General features: G+C 39.7%; 1 protein-coding gene across 4 annotated transcripts in view; it reads right to left on the reverse strand.

Moving 5' to 3' along the window:
* The window catches only part of zbtb49 (zinc finger and BTB domain containing 49), a 35,526-nt gene extending 15,746 nt beyond the window's left edge, over positions 1-19,780 (reverse strand). For 3 of the 4 annotated variants that reach the window (XM_076292646.1, XM_076292644.1, XM_076292647.1), the window contains exons 1-3: positions 5,808-6,540; positions 4,483-5,555; positions 549-595 (exon numbers count right to left, since the gene is read on the reverse strand). In XM_076292646.1, coding sequence (XP_076148761.1) covers positions 549-595; positions 4,483-5,555; positions 5,808-5,998 — 1,311 coding nt within the window. In that variant the 5' untranslated portion in view covers positions 5,999-6,540. Of the gene's footprint in view, positions 1-548; positions 596-4,482; positions 5,556-5,807; positions 6,541-9,246; positions 15,418-18,973 lie in introns of those variants that run through there. The other variant, XM_076292645.1, reaches the window with a different exon arrangement.
* Positions 19,781-25,426: the final 5,646 nt, after the last annotated feature.

Genomic DNA, 25,426 nt, shown 5'->3' on the forward strand with positions numbered 1-25,426 from the left:
CAAATACTTATTCTCCCCACTGTTAGGCATTACCTTCCAGCAATAGACGTCATGCTCCGTGTGAGATCTCAGTCTTCTGTGAGATTAACAGTCTGCTCTAATAAACTCTGGGTTCGCAAACTACGTTGCTGGTGCTTCGTTTTTGTGGCAACATGTTCTATAGTTGCTTTCAGAATCTGTGAGAAAGTACTACTTTGTTCCAAATTGTAACTTGTCTATTTGATTAATTGTTGAGCGTTGAGACAATTTGTTGCTCAGCCTACCATTACAGCGGTGTGACCGTACCGGACTTTACAGATATTATGTTCTCTGGAGGGACTTCAACTCATTTTTAGCATTTTGTATTGACATAGTTGGTTTCTGTTTCAGAAGAGCTTTCATTTGATCGCATACATGATGGGTTTATACAGTAATGTGCATCTAGTTATTTTTTATGGTCAAAAAGGGGGCGTGACAGATTATGTCATAAAACAATGCTCAAGAAATCTCTCTGAAAAGCAAAATGTCTCTGAAATGTCTTTAAAATGAATGATACAAGAACTTCATACCTGTGAAAAATGTTTTCCACATATGTTACACTGGAATGGTTTCTCACCTGTTCAATGAAAAAATAGAACTTCATTATTAAAGGGCTTACAACCACACATAACTACATCACATTTTACACAGTGTTGTACACTGAATGACACATTAGCTGGTATGAAATATCATACATACAGTACATACAGTTTACTTCACATGACTAATGAAGCATTATCCCAGTTAATAACTGAAGGAGAATACATGAAGTACTACTTATTCATAGATTACTGTAATCTTTGATACATTTTGGTCTTATACTTGAAAGTAAGAAATTATTCTTTCTTGATCCACATGCCCCGTGTGGAGGCATACCTATGTTCCCATGTTCCCAATTTCATTTCAGGAGGACTTGGGTAGTCTTAAACGCATGTTTGCAACAACATTCTTCCATTAACTTGCATTGTATTTTGACACAGCGCCATACAAAGTACAAAGTTGTATTACCAGATATATGGCCAGGCCAGGCAAAGTGGTATTACCAGAAGAATGGCCAATCTGGATATCTGGGCAACACAGAGCATGTAACAGTACACTCACATTATCTTGAATGGCTAAGATCATGCATTGTCTAACTGAATTGTGGATCTGTTGGCGTCTCTTTGCTCATGTTGCTTGCAGCAAAAGTTGAGAAAATCAACTTTTCAAGCACCAGTGCAAGAATCAAGCAAATGTGCGTTCTCATGGAGGGTCCACCTTATCAATGGCTGACCGAAACCAATTACTGTTAAGTGGTAGTGTGTTACAAACCCTCCAATCACGTTTATTAAACAAGATTTCTGTGATTTTGGAATCATCCATTTTCAAAACTTCCATTTTTTTTCCAGTGAATTAAATTGAATTTTAAATATCATTCAACTGAAAAAATACATGCAAAAAGATAGTTCAATTGACAACTCAAGACGAAAGGAAACTGAATGAAGAAAAATAATCACTATATTTCCATTATGTTGTTTTCAGAATTGTTGGAAGTCATAATTGATGATTAATCGATTCATTTGATTAGCTGCACAGCCCTAGTGCGCGGTATTATACCCTAAGCGTTAATCAAAGGAACTTGATTTAGCTGTGAGGGTGCTTCCCACCTGAGTGCACTCTGTAAACGAAGGGGTAGTGGGTAGGAACAAAAGGCCCCTTGACTGAAAAAGTAATTCAACATGGTGTATCGACTCAAGTCAAGAATTTTTATTTCAATACTTCAATATTTCAATTTTTTTTATTTGATTTGGGGGTCCACGCCACCTTTACACCATCAGTAATATTGAATATTGTGTGATCATTCACACCAGTGGTGATCCTAGACTTTGTTCTGAGACATTGCAGCTGGCTTGGCTACATTTTAGTTCACAATGTACTTTGGGTTTAAATAGGATATTTGGTAGCCTACTAGGGTTATTTCTCTGACTATTCTGTACGTTCATCTGCCTTGCTGTTTTATTTTGAATCTCCCCTAGTGGGGAAGACTATCAAATGGCTTTTAAAATTTAAGTAAACATTCGCATAATATAGCCAGGCTACACAGTTATAACGTTAGCGAGCTATCTGGCTACAACGTAGCCTAAATACACAACTGAAACAAAGCAAGTCACAACCTCTGTAACTACACATTACAGTTTTATGTACAGTAGGATATGTACAAAAACAAATAGAAACTGACTGTATTGCTCACAAATATATGGGAATTTGAGCTGCAACTTGCCATGCCCCTCGACTTCACCTGCCAACACTAACGTTCACACATCCCTGAACTTGAAACCTGTCTTCCTGTCCAATTGTGACATTTTGCTGTCAATCAAAAAAAGAGTCCAGCCTCTATGACGGTTCCTCCAATCATCATACAGAAGCTCCGCATCCAGGCCATCCCACAGCAAGAGGAGGAGTACAGGAGCCTGGTGGAGGACTTTGTGCAATGGTGCAAACAACCACCTTCAACACTTCGAAGACCAAGGAGATGGTGGTGGATTTCCGCAGGTCAAAGCCCGCTCTGCTACCAGTCTCCATTGATGGGGTCAATGTGGAGGTGGTAAACACCTACAAGTATCTGGGCTTACACCTGGACAATAAACTGGACTGGTCAGCCAATACTGAAGCACTCTACAAGAAAGGGCAGAGCAGGCTGTACTTCCTGAGGAGGCTGCGGCCCCTCAATGTCTGCAGTAAGCTCCTCGGGATGTTTTACCAGTCTGTTTTTGCCAGCATCCTCTTCTATGCTGTGGTATGCTGGGGAGGAAGCACAAAGAAGAAGGATGCTGGGCGACTAGATAGGCTAGATAGGCTTAGCTTTCATTTGACACCAAGATTATGCTTCTGCTCAAAGGGGTTCTTGTGTAGTAGGACTTTTATTGTCAGTAGGCATTAGTGCATTTCCCATTAAATTTTAGCTACGAAACCATTTTCCTCATTGCATGACGTTTGAGGGCTGTTGTTGTAGGACTCTTACGGTGAAATCGCACCAATCACCATAAAGGTCTGCTTCTAAGCTACCAGGATATCCAGGTGTCGTCTTCCAAGGCTTGCTGTATGCTCAAGTTATTGTCAATCAAAGCTGGGGTGCCTGATTGACAGCTTGTTTGCCCAATTCCATGCGGTTTCTTATATCTCGAGAACCATTGGTCGCAGAGACACATGGGTGGGTTAAATCTAACCGGGAGAGTCATGTGATCACGTATCACTAGTCTGTAGCAGGAAGTATGCGCCTTCCAGACCACGGAAAACACAAAGAAATAAGTTTGAAATGTATTTGTTTCTAACTCTTTGTGTTTGTATAAGATGGATTATACATCTACCAAACATATCATGAATAAAACAACATGGATATTCCACTACTATGGATTTTTACAGACATTTCAAGACCATTTATGACGTATCGGAATATTGGCATCCTTATCTGATCTACATTGAAAGTAAGAGTCACAGCTTCACGGGGGATGGAAGGGGGCATTTTATAGTAGTTTGATCAAATCTAGTGTTATTAATCAAATACAGTAATGCACAAAACACTTTTTGTCATAGAAAGCTTGACATTAATCGATTCCTGAGACTCTTAGCTTTAAAACGAGGTATATTACGACTATAGTGCTTCATGTTATGGTGCATAAAATTGTACAGTACGGGGAGGAGGAGGGGGGCACTGTAAGTGAGGAAGGTGCCGATATAGCTCGATTTAATGCCTTAAGAACACAATTAAGAAATTCTTAGGAAGATATTGGTGAATGAGGCCCAATGGGCTTATGTCATATGTTTCATATATTTGAGATTCATATAAACGTTATATATGTTGCTAATAATTGATCTGCATAATTACTGATGACTAAAAATACTTAGTAATTTGAATACTTCATATTGATTTTTAAACTATTACAATTGTCTTTAATGTCTTTGAGTGCCTGTCACTTTAAGAAGAACGTGAAAGTAATTAGCCTTCAGTCTCACGGTTTTAGGCTACTAAAAAATTGTTGCGCATAGTGCATAAGGATATGTGAATGCAATTCATTATGTTTTCTATGTCATTAGATTAAATGTTCAAAAAACTTCAAAGGAAATCTTTTTGGGATCATAGAAGAGATGTCTTGCAATGTTCATTTCTGTGATTTTGTTGAGCATGACATGAATGACTGACATGACGAGAGCTAACAGGATAGTTAGCTAGAAGGAGTTCTCTCCAGATGTAAAAGTTACTTTCATAGCCTATGTAGGTTAGCAACACAAACGATGCAAAATCTAGCTAAAAGCTTTGTCTGGAACTCGTTTAAGTAAGTTAGCCTATATGCTAGACGTGCAGACCAAATAACCTTTACTTTTAAGCCCTTGTCTTAACACATCACTTGATGAATTAAACTGTTTATTTTGATACATATCTCCCTTTCTCTCATTGTGTGTGTTTGTATGCAATTTTCTACATACCAGTATGCGAGCGCTTGTGTAGCTCCAGGTTGCTTGGGTGTTTAAATGCCTTCCTGCATATTTCACAGCAGTAATTCCTATTTCTTGATTGTCTTGGAGGGGCCCTGCTTGATTCTGAGCAAATCTCCACCGCGTTTACTGTTGAAGGGATGGAGACTTTGTGACTACTGCCTGACGTTGAGTCTTCCAGGTTTTCTGGTGCAACCCGCTCATCCAAGCTTAGCTCGGTCTCATCCTGCAGACCCTTATTCACACAGTGCTCAGTGAACTGACTCTTCGAAATGTGCATTTTTACGTCCATTCTCTCAGAGCAGAGGTAGTTGTACTTTTTCAGGTATACAGCTTTCTTGGAGCGCACAGGTCTAGACAAAGGGCTCTTGAAAGCAGGAAGATACGTGGAGTCAGATGCTACTGAAATGGAACCTCGAGGTGTAGAGGGATCCTGATCCATTGGTATGGCACTTCTTTGGCAGGCAGGGCTATAGTCAATGGTGTTATTTGTGCATTCAGCTGAAAAAGTTCCTTCCACCAAAACCTGATCCTGACTTTGCTTACTAAGAGAGTAGCATGTCTGTACAGCACTTTGTTTAAAATATTGCTTGCTGGAGAAATTGCGCAGCTTGTAGCCATGTAATGGCTGTTTTATTGATGCTGTAGTCATGTTTGTGACCATATCAATTGAAATGTTTTCCTGAATGTGTGAATCTTGTTTGGACTGATCTTCCTCAACGGAAATGTTCAGAGGTTTCTGGGTTTCTGTGGGCATAAGATCAATCTCAGGAGGTAGGTTACCACTCATCATGCAGTCCTGCTCTTGTGACAGGCCACCTGGCATAGAGAATGTGGAGGAATCAATAGATGAGGCACAAGACTTTGGGAAACTGTTGCACATGCTCAGTATGTTGGGCACTTGTAGATACTGTGCAATATCCAACAAGGCTTGAACATTTTCATGATTCAACTCCAGGTGAGAGGTATACATATAATCCAGTACTTGGCCAATTCCTCCAACATCCTGAATTACTAGATGGAAAACATCATTTCTCTGACCTGTTGTATTATGGAAAAGAGACCTTAAAGAATAAAAATATTCAAGTTTAATAAAGATACAAAGATACAAGTTAAATAAGTAAAAGTATAGTGAAATATTCCAGGATACACGTTTTTGTTAGCCTGGCTAACACCAAACCAAATGTGTCATTAGATCAGACTGGTTCCCTGGCCAGGCTTTTGTTTGAAACTTGAAAGAATAAAGACAACTGGATTTGTCTCAAAATCTGAAAAGTACAGACAAATGTACATAAAAGAAAAGATCTGATTCTTACCTGAAATATGAGCTGAATGCAGCCAGGACATTCTTATGGGCTTTGAAGCACACACCCTTGACAACGAGCATGCAGTCACAGAGCATACCCTGGATTCGCTGTTCCTGCAGCTGCTGGAGTAGGTAGGTGCTGTGGCTTGAGAGGCCTTCCATGGTTCTGGCTGTGTAGATTTGTTTGAATACACCACCCATATTTAAACAAAAAAAAGGAAATCGATTGTGATGAAATCTTTAAATTAACTCAACATATTACTCTACTCTACAAGGGTTATCAGTCAATGAGTTTCAGAGTTCGGATTGCGGTATGACAGATTTCAAACTTTCAAAGGGCTAAAGATGCGAAGGAATATGGATTCTCTAATAATGGAAAGATAAATGCAAATGTGTTTATGCATAGCGTTATTTAGCTAAAGTATGTTACATTCATCAAAATTTAGTTCATATCCAGTTTTTGCTTTTTGTTCTCTCATCCCTAGTTACACATATATCATTGCAGAATCATAGTCTCGTGATATACCATTATTGTGGACAATTTAACTTGCCACCATACATAGACATATACACTAGATGTCAGCATGCGTCAACACCGCCGCCATCTTTGTACAGGGATCTGAAGCGCTAAACTAGTTCTCCTGTATTGTGAGCGTTACCTATTTAGCGACGTTTGGCCATCCCCAGCGATAGAAAACCTTTTTAGCGATTAGCGACAAATTTGGGAACTTCTCACAATGATGGCAGATCGGCTTCTTTGTTGTTGAAACGTAAGAAAATCACCTTTCTCATGGCTTTGTCATTTATGAATTCAGCTACATCTCGTTTGCCCATGGCACTGACCCATGATTATAAAAGTAATGACTGGCGTAGCCTATGTAGTAGCAGAGGTAAATGTTCTACAGATCTACAGCAACTTCTGGTGAGATTACAACTTACATGAGTAAACGAGACGAGGGGTATGTGGCCTCAACCAGAGCCTGTCTAGAAGAGCCTGTTTACTTTCATTGTATCGAACCTGGTTGCAGTTTACTCATTGTTCCTCTAGGGGCCGCCGCTAGCTAGTGCAGAATGAATGAGAGTCTATGGGGCTAGACGGGTAAAATTTATCTTTATTATAGTCTTAAGCTTAGTTTTCTCTAGACTCAACCATAAATACATGCCTGTCAGTTGGAACAACCCAAAAAACTAGATAATTGCTTGAGATTTTGACGATTTATGGTGATTTTATTTTCGCTAGATCTTTGCCCAGATTGACACTAATGCATTATAGAGGAGTGGATCACTGAAGCAAGATGGCGTCTCGATTGACGCATTCGTTCCAATGAACAGCAGTAGTCAAAGCGGCATCTAGTGTATATGTCTATGGCCACCATACTTTTATTTGCTTTTACTGTTTGCCGTTGTTTATGTAAAACACATTGAATGGCCTCTGTACATGAAATTCGCTATATAAATAAACTTGACTTGACATTATTATATCGTAAGGTACTCCCTAACTAGCGGTGATTCCCACCGCTAGTTAGGGCTGGGCAATATGGCTGAAAACAATCACGATAAAAGTTTTTTGTTTAGTTTTTACAATTTAAAACACTCATTTTAAACTGAACCTTACTCACCTCAGTTATCAATCAAGGCACACAGGGAAAAGAATTGTCAACACAACCATGTGTAACCCACCTTAAAGTTTGGTTACTAAGACCATAACTTTAGTTTTAGAACAGTTTGAGTTCAATAAATATTTTAATATATAAATAAGAATAAATAGAATAAATATGAATTAGGACTGTCAATCGATTAAAAAAATTAATCTAATTAATTACATACTCTGTGATTAATTAATCTAAATTAATCGCATATATCATTTTTGCTGTGAAAGTATTTTAAATATTTAAATTCATATGAATCATTGAATAATCCACATTAGTGGCATTAAAGTTTTATTATTATTTTAAACTTTTATTATTATTTTCACTGTTCAAATAATGACCATAATAATCTATGATATGACTAATATGCTGAGGAAATAAATTCAGCAGTGCTTCGGGAAGTTTTTTTTTTTTTTCACATACAAGGCATTTCAGGCCACAGATTTTCAAACTTTTCATATGACCAATGAAAATACATTAACACTTTTTACAATGTCAACACTTATATCTTTGCATTGATGTGTGACTATGAGTTGATGAACTCCGGTGATATGCAAATTCCTTGCGGCAGACATTGCAGAGGACTTTATTTTCAACACTTTATTTTTATCAACACCATCAGGCCATTTTTTAAAAGTAAATGTTCCAATCAATGATCCAGGCAGCACGTTTTCTTCTCTCTCCTTCATTTTACAGTCTAATTTCTACTGAATAGAACGGCTCCGGTCAAAGGTCATACGGAATTGATTAATCTGCACTAATTTTTTTAATCAGTTATTTTTTCTCAAATTAATTAATCGAAATTAATCAGTTATTTTGACAGCCCTAATATGAATAAATAGCAAGAAGCTGAGTTTACATAATTATATGTATTTCTTTTTTGGTCTGCTTGAAAGTGCGTATTCTAAAATACTTTTATTGTGTTATAGTCATCTCCTAGGTGACGGGTTTGTTTTTTCACTCTCGAGACTCCACTTGAATGAAATTGATTAGACGTTACTGATAATCCTCTTAAGAAAATGAATACTAACTTTATCTAACTCTAATCTAACTTTTTCTAAATCTATCTATCATATTGAATCATCTTACCTTTCCTAATATCTATTTTTCTACGGATTGTTGAAGACCTGTGTTGTTTTAAATCTCGAACTCCGATTGGTTTTTTATGTATACTGGAACACTGGATGGCGAGTCAGTCCCCTTGGATCGATTGAACTGTTCTACGTTCTCACACTGGATAACCAACCCCTTGAACTGATCTTTCACACTGGAGAACCAACCCCTTGAACTGATCTTTCACACTGGAGAACCAACCCCTTGAACTCGACCCCTTGGATCTGTTCCCTGGACACATTGTACACTCACACCACCTTACCCGGGTATTTCTTTTCTTTTGGACATTTGAGTTTTTTACTATTGATTTGATACTTTGAATTTTTAAGAGCTCTTTTATTATTTTATAGGGTTTTGTATTTATTTACTATTTATTTTCTATTTACTAATATTTTCTCTTCTTTTCTCTTAGAGAAAAGATATTCTTGCATTTAATAAACCTGCATTATTTATTTATTTATAACATTTTACATACTGGTGTCCTTGTCAATTTACTCCCCCCTTAATGCTGAACCTAGAACTGGCCTAAACTTAACAGTAACCCATAGAAGCACCTCCTTTTACTTTAAAGTACAATTTATTATTAAGTAGAGTAGAGGGGTGCTACACATGAAAAACACTCAAATAAATAAATGTACACATAAGTCTGAATGAAAACTAAAATCACAATGAACACTGAACAATTACCTGTGAATAGCAGGTAGCAGCAGTAGAATGTAAAATAATGTGAAATAGGCTACAAGATAAAAGTGAGTTAACTAATAGCTCTCGTATACGGCATAATGGATAAAAGCAGCTTCTCCGCTTTGCTTGTGGAGCACTATAGGCACAATTAAAAGACACTGTGAGGGATGACACGAATCATAGGCACCACTCCGGGGCTCGAGCACCCACGGACAATATTGAGCACCCACGTGTGCCAGCTTACAGTCCTGGCTAAATTTACATTAATTTAAAATCAAACATCGCAATTGTTGCTAACTGCAGCATCTGTCATAATTTGTCAATCTCCTGCTCCATATCCTAACTACCAATGAGAGCTACGCATTTTGTCGGGGCTCCAGCCCGAATGTTTAAAGTGTAGGCACTTTTAAAAGTAGTCTGACAAGGCCTATTGTTTTGTGACACAGCTAAACACTCTCTATATAATGTCAATAATATATTGAAGTGATAAGGTCGCCAAAGTGAAGCAGATAGAAAGAACTCCCGTAAATCTAGCCTACAACACGCACACAGACAGCTTCATGGGCAAGGGAGAGAGAGCGTGCACAGGTCTTTTATGATTGTTGGCTTCTGATGATATGATGGTAGGCTTATGATTATGGACAGAAAGAATATTCTGAAAAGGAAAAGATTAAGGCAATGAGGATCACTGCAATAGCAGTGGAAGACTGTACCAGCAGATGAGAAGGACCTGAGAGTGAACTGACTTGACTGCCTCATAGGATCACAGGTTGGTGAAGGAGAAAGCTACATCTAGCTAGCTAGTTGAGCACACAGTGACTATACTTTTGTGAGAAGGCACACCATTCGTGAAAGCCAGAATATCCCTGACAGACCTTTACAAAATATGACACCATACACACCTGATACACCAGTGTGTGCGATATGGCACAGTAACCACTGCCTCCACTTACTGTCGGCTAATGCGCTTTTAGCTGAAAATCTTTTAACAGCGAGATGTCCACACAAAATGTCATTTCTGTTTATAAAAACAAAGCAAAGTGTTTATCTTCTAGTTTGTGGGTAACATATGGCCATGTGAATTTCCCTTGTGAGTTACATCGTTTTCATGCATATCTTGATAATGGGAGTGTTCAGGAGTCAAGTGACGGATCATGCATGGTGCATAGTGCAGGCCCTATTCTGTGACTGAAAGTGCCTAGAAATTGTGCCTTTACTTAACAGCATTTAAGAAATTTCCTCGGCGGTGACACCCACAAACTCTTGCAAACTGTATTGCCATTTTTGTGTGCGTAGTGGCCACTGTTGATTTCAGTGCTGAAATGCATACATTCAGCACTTTCAGCACTTCATTACTACTTTCTCAAAAATCGTATAGCGACTACTCATGTGCTATATATTTCCAAGAGGTTTATTTTATTAAATCTTTCTGGGATCATAGAAGAGATAAGTTAGTGAGCACTACACGAATGACAGACATGACCTGAGCTAGCAGGATTAGTTAGCAAGGAGCTGTCTCAAGATGTAAAAATCTGACAAGGTTGTAGCCTATTTCTAAATAACATTAAACCCAATAGTGAAATGACCTAAATCCCATAGCCTAGGTAGGTTAGCAACACAAACTTGAGAGATGCAAGTGAGCAAATCAACTTCATATTAACTTATTAATGTGTTACCACAGAATCACTGAATAGAGTTTCACAATATTCAACGTTTCATTAAAAAATGGTTCAAAATACGCAGGGATTAAAGTGAAAAAAAATCGTTTGACTGAACTTTTTTCAGGCCATAAGTCATACGTTGTTCATATCTACCTATAGAGATAGCACCCCTTTTGCGGTCGCGACCTATTGGTTTTTAATGTACAAAAAGATGCAAACAGCAAAGTAAAGAGAGTATTCGCCTTATTCACACGGCGGCCATTGTTTAAACCAAAACGAGGCTACAGGGTACACTTACTATATAATTAATGCCACCTACAGGTGAATGCATAGAACATAACAATCCTATGGTTTGTGTACCCTGTAGCCTCGTTTTAGCCGCCAAAGCCCGCCATGTGAATAAGGCGAATTGAGTATTCTTGATTGAGATTGAGTTTTCCTGATGAACAAAAATATATTTTAGTACCATCCCTGACCATTGTTGATTAGCCATTGCTGTTCTTTTCTACTGCAGCAATATTGTAGAAAGGCTTTAACACACTGTTATTTAATTACTTCAGGCCAAGTGTTTAAAGGGGAGATTTTTTTCTTGTTAATATGCAATTCAACACCAAGTAAAATCTATAAAATCAAGTTTGCAAGACTTCCCATTTCCTCATCAAAGTAACGAATCAGAACATTCTAGATATTGTTCATATTTCCATTTGTTGCCTCATCCGCATTTAATGAAAACATGGTCATTTTGAGTTTTACAGACAACTCAGTTTTCCAATGAGCAGTCTCTCAGTCTGTGTGTGCTCATGCAGGAGGTCTGCGCATTTGATAACGACAATCTGGAGATGGTGCTTTTGTCTTCAGCAACAGATTGTATAAGGTTGACAAGAGGTTGCGATATGGTGAGGGACAGGTCGTGTTGCGCTATGAAAGAACATGCGTAGCCTACTTTCTAAACGTAAAAACGGTCAGCCATAGATAAACGTAGCCTACCTCTGTCATGGTGGCTAGTTGCACCAGGTAGGGAAGATGTCCTAAAGTGCACGAACGTTAACCTTTTGGTGGTCTTCTGATTGGTGGCGTGCTAAAACGTTTTCCTATTGCATCCATAAACAATTTTCTTGCAGCGAACCGCGCAAAAGCAAACCCCTGGCACTTAAATTTCTTTACACCATGGCTTGTTAGTTCTCCCCCGTTTCCAACAGCTGCCCATCTCCATTTATTTTTTAACTTTTGACACCTGCCTTGCCTTCCTTTAGCAACAACGCATCCATGACAGCTAGTGGCCTTGCCAAATAGACGCACACAAATCATGACGCTAATATGCGAGGTTCTGGTAGGCCTACTGGTTATGGTTTTGTTCTATAAATTAACAATATTTTATAGCAAAGTTTTAAGTTGACTATCTTAATTGTATGGTTATTTTTTTGTCAACATACACTCACAACCTACTGTCGTTAAAAGTGAGGCCTAAGCAAAATAGGCTACCCCTCACGGTACCGATCCACTTGCACGACACTTCTTTTTGTCGTGTCGCATTCCACTCTAGTCCTATGGGTGACGTCAAGCGACTTTAACGTGCCCGCAAAGCATTCCGGGAAGGCAGCGCTGCATTTGAAATAATGTCGCGCGTCAAAAAGCTGGCCGATGCCCAGCTTTATGCAAATGAATCCGTTGAACGCGAGGCGACTCTCCAATGAAAGGACGAGTTTGTAGGTCCTTTGTTCTACCAGAACGGTGCCTGTGAAACTTTGGTTCCGCTTACAAGACAAATAATGTTTTAACGATCTCTTCCACGACCACCTAGTAGTCCATAAAACAAACGAAACTAGGATTTGGATGAATATATTGACTGTTGGTGTTTCTGGTGAGGATTTGAGATTGCATTGAGTAGTTTAAATAAAACAAGATTTCGAAATGGCTTGCATAGTTTGTTTAGGCTATTAATGTGTTGTATACTGTTAAGTACATGCCTAAAATTGTGGTCCATTTGTGGAAAAACACTTAAGATACGTTAAAACGAACTGAGTATGAGCTGGTAACTGACATTTTAAACGAAACGCCCACACACGACTGAACGAGGGGAGGTAGCGCGACACCATGCGTATGTCGGGTCGTGCAAGTGGATCGGTACCGTCACGGCTCCCACACACAGCTGCGTGCATCGCGTTGCTGGAGACGCATCCCATTCACTTTAAATGGGCTCACGTGATCCGTTGCCAAACTGAATTGTGGGTCCGTCGCGTCGCGTTTCTCCCGCCGCTCGCGTTGAGGAGTTCAGCTGTTGCTGCACTGACAAACGGCACTGGCCAATCAAGCCAATCTACGGACGGCACCAACCAATCACATTACGGTTTTACTTCAAGTCATTTGCATAGCTACCGTCGGGAACACCCACTGGCATGCGTTGATGAACGCAGCTGTGTGTGGGAGCCGTCACTCAACAGTTCGCGATGATGACAGTAATATTATTATTTTTTTTTATGCTAACACGCTCAGTCAAAACCTTTCGTCGCAAATTGTGAAAAACATTGTTGTACGTGTCATAACAGACGGGATAATAAATTGCATAGGCTACGGTTTATATTGCGTTGCTTTACACATAATGTTAGTTGCATTGATTAAAAACTGTAGGCTAACAATAATAGTAGCCTACATCGGGTGGCATAGCAGGCTATCTGTTCAAGTCATAGGTGACACCAGAGCCCGTTTACGGAGAGCCGGATTACTCCCTATTAACTCCATTGTACCTGCAATCTGCTGCAGTTCCGCTAGGGGCGATCACGAATAAGTGCAAAAACAATGGGGGTCTATGGAGCTAGACGGCTAAATGTGTCTCTTTCACCTGGTTGTCGTTGACAAATCGAAGATTGGATTGTGGTTTCTGCAAGATCGATCAATATGGATTATAGGTCAAAAGTTGAATGAACGAGTACTTACGTCCTTTCGATTTCTTACAGGTTGGGTCGTTGTTGCCCACAACTCACTAGCTTGCTGCTAATGAATGACGTCATTGACGCATTTGAAAGGCTTTTTAGAACAAATAAGTGACTCAAAAAATATAATACTCAGCGGTGTAGATTTTCTCTGCCCCCTCTTTCGCATGCAACATTCCAATTTCTGGCCAAAAAATTATATCCTGAGAAAAGTGGATTTGAGGGGTACAGCTCCATAGACCTCCATTCATTCTGCACTCATTCGTGAGCGCCCTCATGTGGAACCAGAACAGGAACTGCAACCAGTTCAGAAACCGGAAGTTTCCCGAGAGTGGCGGTTCTCCCCTTATTAAGACATTCTCTGGTGACACCCAAAATGAATGACCTCCCCTGACAAGAGTTCGCGATAGTAAGAAATTGTCTACATTGATGCACGGAAAGAACACAGCCTACGCTTCTTCTCCGAATTCGCACATAGAGCTCACAATATCATATCCAAAAAAGTTAAACGGATTGGCCAACCTCATCAGCTGTCTCTAATGTGTCACTATAATCCAACTTTTAGACCGTTATAGTCCTCCATACGTGTTCTTTTTTTTTTAAGCAAACGCCCGAGACAAGTGTGTAGCTACAACATAAACAAAGCGAAACTCATAGCTGACGTAGGCTATCTTCTTGAGCGGTCACTGATTGAGACACAGAAAGTTCTCAAGAACACTATTAGGTCTTTAAACATTTACCATCACACACATTAATTCATCGGACCTAATATTTGTAGTTGCCTTAAAAAAGGAAAAGCAAAGGTGATAGTCCCCCCCCCCCTATTTTTTTTTCTCATCGGACCTGCATCGATCTCAAATATGACATTTCTAAAATCAAATTGACGGAAATCCGTCCTACGACGGAGAACTTTAATCCTTGAATACGAGGCACAGCAAACAAAAGACTAGCAGCCATGTCTCGCTTTTTCTGGCACGACAGCGCCGCATATGTGTGTGTGAGGAAAAAAGACGCACCGCCACACCCCCTATACAACCCTGTTGTATAGAATTTTCACATTGTTGTTTTTTCCGCCCATTTCACCTTGTGTTGTAGTCTGGTTGACTATGAAAAAATAGGCTAGTATAATTAAATTTAAGACCTTCGTTGAAAAAATTAAGACTTGGGAAACGGAATTTAAGACTTTTTAAGGCCTTAATCTAGGAACATGACTTTTAAGACCCCGCGGCTACCCTGGTGACATAGTAAAAAGGGGCGGGGCTTGGGATCGAACAATCACATGACACCTGTTGGGAGCATGTCAAATTTCATGAGTTTTCACCCATGGCAACCACGTCGACAAAGGCAAAGTAAGGCAGAACGTACGGAGACAAATTATGATGACTCTTCCAGAAATAACTTGCGGGCCCTAACAAAACAAATGTAGGAGACCAGTGATTAGAAATTAGGATTCAACCAAGGGGCAGTTTCAAAAAATAGACTGGCAGCTGGAGCAGCAAGAGACAGCCAGGATGGCTAAGAGGAGTAGAGTAGCTGGGTCATTCGCCTTATTCATCCGCCGGCCATAGACCTCTGAAGTTCGCCTACAAAAAAGAACCAAAGCTGCCATCTTTACCCATGTAAGGAGATCCGGATGTTAATTGAAACTAACTACCTATGGCAAGTTGCATTGCAAGTTAGCTCTGGGGTAGCAAAAATCTAAGTTTGCCATCTTAACGTACCGAAGATCACAGGAGCCACTCGAAGGCAGAGGACAAAAGTGTGTTGAGCAAAACGTAACTTTGGATCTACACATTAACATTCCTTACTGTTTGGGAAAACTACTTACTGTTGAAAAACTCCCTTCTATTTGTAGTGTTCTTACACTATGTAACATTCTTGTTATGGGGGATAAGAGGTTAATCCGTGACAGTCTCAGTATTTAATTGATTGCCATTACTGAGCATAATACTAAGTTATTTCCACTATGTTCATGCTTTATCATCACTAAATTCTCCCTGATCTACATTCCAGACTTCTGGAAACAATGTCCTAGTGCTGCCACTAACGACTAATTTTCTAACGACTAATCTTTCGACTAATTTTTCGATTAGTCGACTAATCTAAACGACTATTTTTTTTTAAATCAAGTGTTTGTTATTTTGTTGTGTACGTTTTATTTTGAACTCAACTAAATGGAAAACGTAAAATATATATCACCCTACTTTTGTTAGAAGCTGTATTACTGTAAGTAAACTGTTCAAAAACATTATGTATTTAAAAAAAACACCCATTTAAAATGCTACCTTCAGATCTACAGTAATGTCAGACCTTTGATAGACTTTATTTGTATGCCAGTGTTGCCATCGACATAGACAACTTCTTTGACCTGAGGCCCGGTCATGGCATACTTTGGGGTCATAGGGCCCACCTACATGAACCCACCCCCATCAAATTATCATTATATCACATCACAATTATTATTGTTATGCTATATTGTTATACATGCACTTCAAAGCAGCCAGTGTTTAAAGTGCTAACATTGTTCACAAAAAGTTTGAAAACATGCACATCAGAGGACTGCTTTACTAATGTAAAATATAATTAGAATAGTTCCATTGCTTTTGCATGGTTGCATGATAAATACTTCTCAAAACAACAGCAATTATATGGGTGTCATCGTTTTGGGATGTTTCCCTCATGCAAGCATCATATACTGGTAGGCAAATGGAAAGAATATTTACATATTTAATTATGCCACAAGCTTTTGGCCACGTTATTCAAATTTGACTATACAATACTCTAGATAGTATATTATAGTCTGTGCTCTGTTTTTATGGAAGTTGCATAAATCCACATTGTTCTATTAAATGTAGTTTCAAAAATAAATAGCTTTCCAATAGGTTGAATTGGAGATTTGCTACCAACGTTATCAAGTGGTTTCAGTTTCTCTCGCGCATTGAATGAACGCTCATACCACCATTTAATTGTATGCCTCTATGTTTGATGACACCAAATTAGCAAGTAATTCATACTGATTGCAGAAAAGTTTGTTTTCTTTTTCTGTCGGTCCGCGGTTCCTTGATCAATTGCGCAGCAAATTATCAGACGAAGCCCCGGGAATACTTTCACTCCGCGGCTCCGGACCAGCAATGTCCACGTTAAGGTCGGTGCTGGTCCGCGCGGCCCATAGTTTGAGAAACACTGGACTTTGAAAGGCGACAGGAGTTGAGGACTTTGCAAATGAGCCTAACATCAGCATGTTCAAAACAAGTAGGCTACAGGCACTTTGCGCGTCTTACCACATAGGTTACTTCACTTTATCAGTTGGCTTGAACGCTAAAAAAATATGCGTCGTGACTTATTGACCATGCGAAATGACGCGCACCTTCATTGTTGATATCACGGTCGGCGGCATGTTCGGTTTAACGTTTTTTTGTATGAATGAATTACAGTAATGACACGCCGTTGCGTTGTCAACGTGAGACACTTCACTTCATTTATTTCAATTTCCACAATAGGCTAGCCTACTATATTAGTCAGAGTCTTGACTAGCGTAACCTACTAGCTTAGCTCCCCCCACTTAGCTCTGACTAATAATTAATTGCGCTGAAAGTAGGCATGGCACGCAGCTTTGCTGCTGGCGTTAACACTTGCGTGCATAGTGGGGTTTAAAACATGCCAAAGTCTTAGTAGCCTGTTTAACATCCAAAGACAGTCATTGTACTTTTCAAGAGTTAATAACATAGAGTTAATATAACATTACAGCCGTGTGAGACCAAAAATAAATAGGCGGTCAATAGTAAAACGACTCTTCGACTAAAAAAATTGCCGTCGACTAATTTTCATGGTCGATTAGGTCGACTAAGTCGACTAATCGCGGCAGCACTACAATGTCCAAAATAATGCATTATGAAGAATAAATAAGGGTGTCACGATTTCGATTTTATTTCAAAATCGATCGAATAACATCTCAATCTCGAACTTCGAACTTAAAAGTAGAATCGACGATGCAGCCACACCCCCAATGTCACGTATGCCAAGAAGCACAAACACATGCACCTGCTGAACTGCAGCGTCACTCCTCTAATTTTAGGCTACAGCCAGTTAAAATATAGGCCTACACATCAACTTGCTACTTTGAAATCACCGCTGTGGAAGTATTTGTTCATTCACGTCAATTAAAATTAACTTAGCCTACTCAATTTAGCAAGTGAAAAGATGATCTAATTATAGTCCAAAGTTACTTTAAGGCTTAAAATACACATTGATAAGTACATATTCCATGAACACTAACCTTGGGTCTCCTTGGAGTGTGCTGAAACAATCAAATTAACATTCTGTGTTGTTTCATTTCATATGTTCACGTCTGTTTTAGCCTAATGTTAGTTCTGTTTACATTACAACCTCGCGGTTGGAACGGTTTCAAAGCGGTTTCAAAATAAAAGCCCCCCGAAACAGAAAAGGCCAAAAAGAGTAAATAACATATAAGGAATGCATTAATAGTAATATTTTAGAAAGATCGAAAATCGAATCGAATCGTGACTTTAAAATCGAAAATGACATCGAATCGAGGATTTAGAGAATCGTGACACCCCTAAGAATAAAATTAATATTATGGAGCTTCATAGTCAAAGATTTTATTTCATTAAAAGAAAGAACAAATACGTATCTTTATCTGGTATAAAACCCATTAGGATCATCAAGTGCCCACATGGTCATTTGGGGGTCCGAATATGGGGTTCCAAAAGTGTCACCTCTGCCAGAGAGGGTTTTTGGACCCCCATAAAACCCCCACCAGTGGTACCATACCCTTCAAATTCATTTAGGAAAGAGCAAGGTTCCCATATATAACAAATAATCCTGTTTAGAATAAATATGATCATTAATTGTGGTGCTAGGGCCACCCAAAAAGTGAAAAATCACACATGCAGTCAACATTTTTTAGGACTTTGGTGACCCACCTCTCACCCAAACAGTAAGGAATGTTGATTCAGCAGAATTCGGTAGTAGGCTACAGGCTACAGTGAACTACCACACCAGTTTCCAGCCTTCTACCACTATTAGAACAGACGTTATGGGCTTCCAAAAATGGGAACAGATGAATTGTGAAATTCCAATGCGTCAACGGGCCACGGGCAAACCGTTTGAGATACTGACCTGAAACTTCAGATTCCTTTGTTTGGTAACATAAGGCATATTTTCACCAAAATCTGAGAGGTGTCATGTACATGGGTGGCTGAGTTGGCGTGGAATGACCCATTATGGTGCTGAGTGCAATTAACAGCTGAGATGGACAGCAAATAGAGATGTACTCTGGATGTACTATGTCAGGGTATCAAAGCGAGCATATACGCACTTCAGAGTGGATGGATATGCCACACATCTTAGGCTACTTAGCCACAACAGTGATATCTGCAAAATTATTTTTATTTCTGAGTTTTCTTTCTTCAGACATTAACGTGTTGATAAAAGCATGCCACCGGACAGAAATGTTTTTCTGTGAAGTCCCTATACTGTTTCTGTTAGCTCTGACGCCGACAGCGGTGCTTTGAAAAACGTTAGGTGCCCCGACATGAAAAAGTTATGGGAACCAGTGCAACCGATGTAATTATTGTAATACCGATATTCTGGACCTAAGGGTAGGCTACGTTATTTTGTTTGTTGGGGCGCAAGGTCTCGAACATCTCCTTAGCTCGGCCCGGCTCGATGGTGGGTTTGCTGCCAGCACTTAATAGCTAGGCTAGTCTACGCTGCATTCAAAAATCAGCTAAATATCCATTCAGACTTCATTTCACGTTTGTTATCCTATTCCATGGTGGACTAACGTCGCCTTCGTTGCACTTAGCTTAGTCGCCTAGCTCAAATTAACCTACGTTTTTAACGATTTTGTACATGGAAACTGAATGATCCGACAGACTCTAGGCCTAGCCTACAAATGAATCATTTTAGGTCACTGACGAAAGTCATAGAATGCCACACCTGTTTCATTTGCGAGTAGTTGTTGTTGATCTTGTTAACTCTCTTGTTCTTCTTCTTCTTCCTCTGTCAGGTTTTATGCGGTTTACAAGCAACGTGTATTACCGCCATCTACTGGACTGACGGAACTAAATCCTATAGTTGTGTTTCTTTGATAAATGCTACTGGGTGATTCTCCAACTATAGACCTCTCCAGAATATATCCCGCCTCCTAACTTTCGTATCCATCCAACTTCCGGGCGTGGATTGTCTATGGGAAATAACATGGCGTTTTGAAAGATCGTACCTGTCAAACTCTGTAGGTGACAAAGTAGAAAAAGCTGCTGGGCAGATTGGCCTACACACTTCTGCCATCTAGTTTCCACTGGATATTTTGATTTTCGGTGCCGTTTGAGTAGTATAGTCTATAGCAGGGATTCCCTACGTGTACCCCCGGTGGTACGCGAGCTGCTTCTAGGGGGTACGCGAGATGAAAAGGGCTATGGCGGACAGGTGTAAAATTAACATTTTAAATCTTTTGTGATTAATTCATGAATAAATACACAATTTCGAATCAGGTCATAATGATATGGAAACATGAAATTAAAGGATATCATTTATAAACTCTGTATGTGTTCATCAAAAAAAGGGCAGCTTATTAAACATGACGCCTGGAATAGCTAATAGAATGCGTTACTTTTGAATGCGTTGGATGGTCCGTGGTCTGTGGGGGGGAAGTTTCGCGGATATAACAGGTTTTTGAAAACAACAAAAACAGAAAGGAAGGAGCAAAGCTAGGAGTTATTTCAGATGGGCAAGAAAGGTAACATTAAGCTAGGCTTTACATTTAACAAACTAAAGGTAGCCTAAGTTTAGCCTTTCTAGGCTGTACTGTATGTTGTCCAAACGAATACCCGACAAACACGGGATGTCCCCCGGACCTTATGCCGACATTCACGACGTCCCCGATTGGTCCCGAACGTCATGTTCTCTAGCGGACGTTCCGGTGACCTTATTCCCAGCTAACACACAACTAAACAGCCACGTTGCCTATAAGTTGCCAGTTGGTCACGGCCAACTAACATTCTGGCAACCTTCCTGCAACGTGGCCACAACGTTGCCACTATGAAGTGGCCATTTGGTGACTTGAGCAACGTTGCCACAACGTGGCGCTAAGGTCATTTGGTAATGTTGCCGTTTGGTGGTGTAAATAACGTGGCCATAACGTGGCCCTATGGTCATTTGGTAACGTTGCCATTTGGTGACTTGAGCAACGTGGCCATAACGTGGCCCTATGGTAATTTGGTAACGTTGCCATTTGGTGGTGTAAATAACGTGGCCGCAACGTGGCCCTATGGTCATTTGGTAACGTTGCCATTTGGTGACTTGAGCAACGTGGCCATAACGTGGCCCTATGATCATTTGGCAACGTTGCCATTTGGTAGTGTAAATAACGTGGCCGCAACGTGGCGCTTTGGTCATTTGGTAACGTTGCCATTTGGTGACTTGAGCAACGTGGCCATAACGTGGCCCTATGGTCATTTGGCAAAGTTGCCATTTAGTGGTCTAAATAACGTGGCCGCAACGTGGCGCTATGGTCATTTGGTAACGTTGCCATTTGGTGACTTGAGCAACGTGGCCATAACGTGGCCCTATGGTCATTTAGCAATGTTGCCGTTTCCCAACACCAATTTTTAGCTGAGGTTATATCAAATGCAATAATAATCAGATATATTATTTATTTATTTATTTTTTAAGTCAAACTATCTTCCAGCCAGAAAAATGGACCACTGGTTTGTACTGTTTATTTACTACCTGATGACTCATCCCCACAAAAATAATGCTAAACTGAGATTAATGTTTGCCATCCAGAACTACAATTTTCTAATTTCCACAAACTCTGACCCAGTTGAAAAATAGCAATCAAATATATTCAGATACTGAATTGATGAATGATTTATTTTAAATGCATGTAGGGAACACATTAATAAATCACACTGACAATTCTTTCTATTAACATTTGAAGTAAAATTCATGTGTTTCATGAATTCAAGTGATGTGTACAAACAAACCACGTTGCAGGGTAGGCATTGGTCAACCTGGAGAGAGCATAAAGACCTTGGAGAGGCTGAGGTGGAGAGTAGCTAAACCACTGACTGCTAATCAGAATCCAATCCAAACTATGCTTTATATTAAGTTATAAGAAAATACCAGCAGTGCACATGACCCACAGGATAAGACTGATAACTGACAATCAACCTAAGTTTAATTTTAGTATTCAGTTACCAAGGCTGAAAAGAGGTTAAGCAATTTGAAATTGTGTGAGTAGGAGTGTTGGGTAATGATATAATCACAGGTGTTTTGTTTGGCTGTAACCTCGAGGTTCTGAGGCCGAGTGGCGAAGGTAACAACCCTGCGATCACAAATGCTGTGTTGATTCAATACATTAATTCTGCCGCCGACTAATTAACCTTAAAACACCAGATTATTTTGGGAATAGCTGTCTCCTGTCCAATAAGAAAACAAATAATTCCATAAAACCCAAATGTTGTATGAAATCATAGCATGAGAAAATAATTCTACATTACAACACCAGCTTAATTATAATTCAATTATTATTGTATTCACCAAATTATTCGATCAGCAAGTAGGCTAAGTGGTGCCAATCCAACATCAGTTCATATGTCAATTAAGTGTTGCAAGTTTTCTATCAAGCTGAAGTTGTCCTTAAGCCGTAGAGATGCTGGTTCTGCTGTCGCAACTGAGTCAGGGTTATCAATGTTGCCTCCGGTTGTCTCCAAAATGGTGGATCGATCCCTCTTCAGTTCGGTCCCTGGAAAATAAAAAAAGGTAAGAATGTCTTAATACTTTCTGTTCACACACTCACAGTTTAATAAAATATCAAGCGAAATGAAAAAGTGTGCATAGACAGCTATACAAGAACAATTGTGTCTAGCTAGCTGAGTTTGACTGCTCCAAAGTCCTTTTAGGCAAGTCCCTCCACTCGGCAGTCATATTGCAACACTTTTTGGGTACTCATCGGGCATCCTATTCGGCAGAAATATGCGTGCACAAGGCTTTACGACACCAGTGTGCTCCAGTAGCGAGTTCACAACACATGATTGGCACGATGTCAATTGACGTCCGGAGCAAGTTATCGTTTGGATATTGCGTGACGTCCGGTGCAGGACTTTCTGGGGACGTCACCGTCAGGTCCCTCGGATGACATTTGCATTTGGTCATTTCAAATACCTCCTAAGGACCCGACAATAACGTTATATCGGGGACATGGGGGGGACGTTTGTTTATTCACACATGGCAGCGGAGTTGAGAGCACTCTGGCTACCGCCTGCAGGACGAAGAAATCACATCCATGCACGACTTTACGTTACACGTCTGGGGATGCTATCTATCTAGTCTCTCTAGCAGTAGCTGCATTAGCCTACCGTAGTCTAAGGCAACATATCATACAGTTTATGAAGTTGTGCGTCTATGAGCAAAGTAGCCTATGTCTACTTTGCTCATAGACGCACAACTTCATAAACTGGGAAGGGGTTAACGTTAAACTCAAAATGTATGTGCTACATAATTCAGCATGTGACATGCTGAATTATGTAGCACATACATTTTGAGTTTAACGTTAATGTATAACGTTACAAACTAGGGAAGGGATTTTATCAAATTCATGTTAGCTGATGTGATGCTTGGTGTAACGTTAGCAAAGTCGCTGTTCTTAGCTTCTAGCTTAGCCTACAATGCGCATTTCTTCAGATAACTGTCATTACGTGATTCATGTAACATGCTCTAAATAGACAGTGGTTTATTTAACGTAGTCACGTAGCCTACTTATTATCTGTTTTATTTTCAGAAACACACACACGGCCGAATTGGGACTGAACTGACTTTTGGAGCTGAATACGATGCAATAAAACTAGAGAAATGTTAAAAACAGACCACGTAGCATTTGTTTCGGGTTGTCTAGCAACAGAAGTGACTACTTAATTTGTAAAGCAAAACGATCTAGCTCTAATGCTACATTGCAGAAAATTTAAGGATAGGCTACTGCTTCTTCATGACTTGTTTAATTTAAATGTCATTGTAATTTATTTGACGCATGCTCGCGTTTCAAAGTGTCACGCATAGCTGTCCCCGATGTTACAGCAGCTCCTTGTGGAAACAGCAAAGAGTGCACGTATCCGATGAGATTTCTGACGGGGAGCAGAAGCTCTCTGCCTCACCAGAGCCTTACTGTTTATTAATAAAACAATGATATAGAATAGAAACATCTGGAATCTATTTATTTCATCTTAAAGTTGGCTACAAAGAGCAGCCTAGAGAAAATTATACATTTTTCTTTATCTGCAATGTTCCAGGAAGATAGGCTTACATTTATAGGCTGTCCCTCTTTGTCCCTCAAAGGTCCAAGAAAACGAGTGGATATAACGTCAATGCATTCTATGTTCCATGTACTTATTTCATGTTGAGTTTTGCTTCCCAGCATGCATTGCGATTCATTTAGTATTTTGGGCTATTATTAGTTTTTAATAATTTGAAACAATATGGTTTGAACAATTTATCTACTTGGCCTACTCTGATGATGTTTTGAACAATATGCTACGGGATATGCCCATTAAAATGTCGTATTAGTTTATTAAGAAAATGACACCGTAGATGTGAAAGCAGGACATCCTAGCCCGGTATAAATATCCAAGTCTACTCATCATTAGTGTAATGCATTCGGAGGACGTGATTTCATACATGCGTGAAAATATGAGGTGAGTAGCCTAAAGTTGATTGTGTAGTTGTAGAACAAGTCATTAATGCGTATTCATGTTCCGTCTACCTCTCTCCCAGCAACGCTGAGACTTACAGGATGTAATAGCCTACCGTACTAAATCGCGCTACATGTGTTTTTTTTTTTACCATCGCGGAAATATAAACGTTGCGCGCATAACGTCGCGGTGACCATTACAGGACGTCCTCTCAAAGTCTTGTGGAAGTCTTTTAGACCTCCCGAACAGAGGTCCGCGGGACGTAAAGGGAACCATACACAATGTCGAGGAGGTGACGTTCGCCAGGGGACCTTTAGGGGACGTCGCCAGGACTTTATTTTGTTTACTGGGTACGTCCTTGTCAGGCGTTGTTGTAGGCCTATTATAAGATATTGTATGTGGATGTTTTTAACTGACCAAATGCACACACCTAAAACCGGGAAACGGACAAATATTGTCAACGCGGGGGGGTATTATAGAATGCGTTACGTTTATATGTGTTTATGTGTCGGATGGTGGGGGTACGTGAGCCGAGTCGGAATGTAGGCGGTGGTACGCGGGGGGAAAAGTTTGGGAACCGCTGGTCTATAGTATACTACTTAAACGGCACCGACAATCAAAAAATCCAGTGGAAACTATAATAAAAACTGCCTTCTATTTTATAAAAAACAACATAATTGAACAATGATTTTTTTATATATAGGTTCCCCTAAATATGTAGTAAGTGTGAAAAAAATAAAAACGTGGAAATGTTTTTTATTTTTTTTTATATATGTCAAGGACAGAAAAAGTACCATAGTTGGAGAATCACCCTACTAGTGATGTTCCCTGATCTAGGCTCACCTAATAAAGTGTCTAAAAAAAGGCTTTCTTAACTGCACTC

This window comes from Alosa pseudoharengus, unplaced genomic scaffold, assembly GCF_046254945.1.
Source record: "Alosa pseudoharengus isolate Yale_2024_CS ecotype anadromous, Long Island Sound unplaced genomic scaffold, YU_APseudo_1.1 YU_APseudo_1.1_scf_19, whole genome shotgun sequence".
Classification (NCBI taxonomy): Eukaryota; Metazoa; Chordata; class Actinopteri; order Clupeiformes; family Clupeidae; genus Alosa; species Alosa pseudoharengus.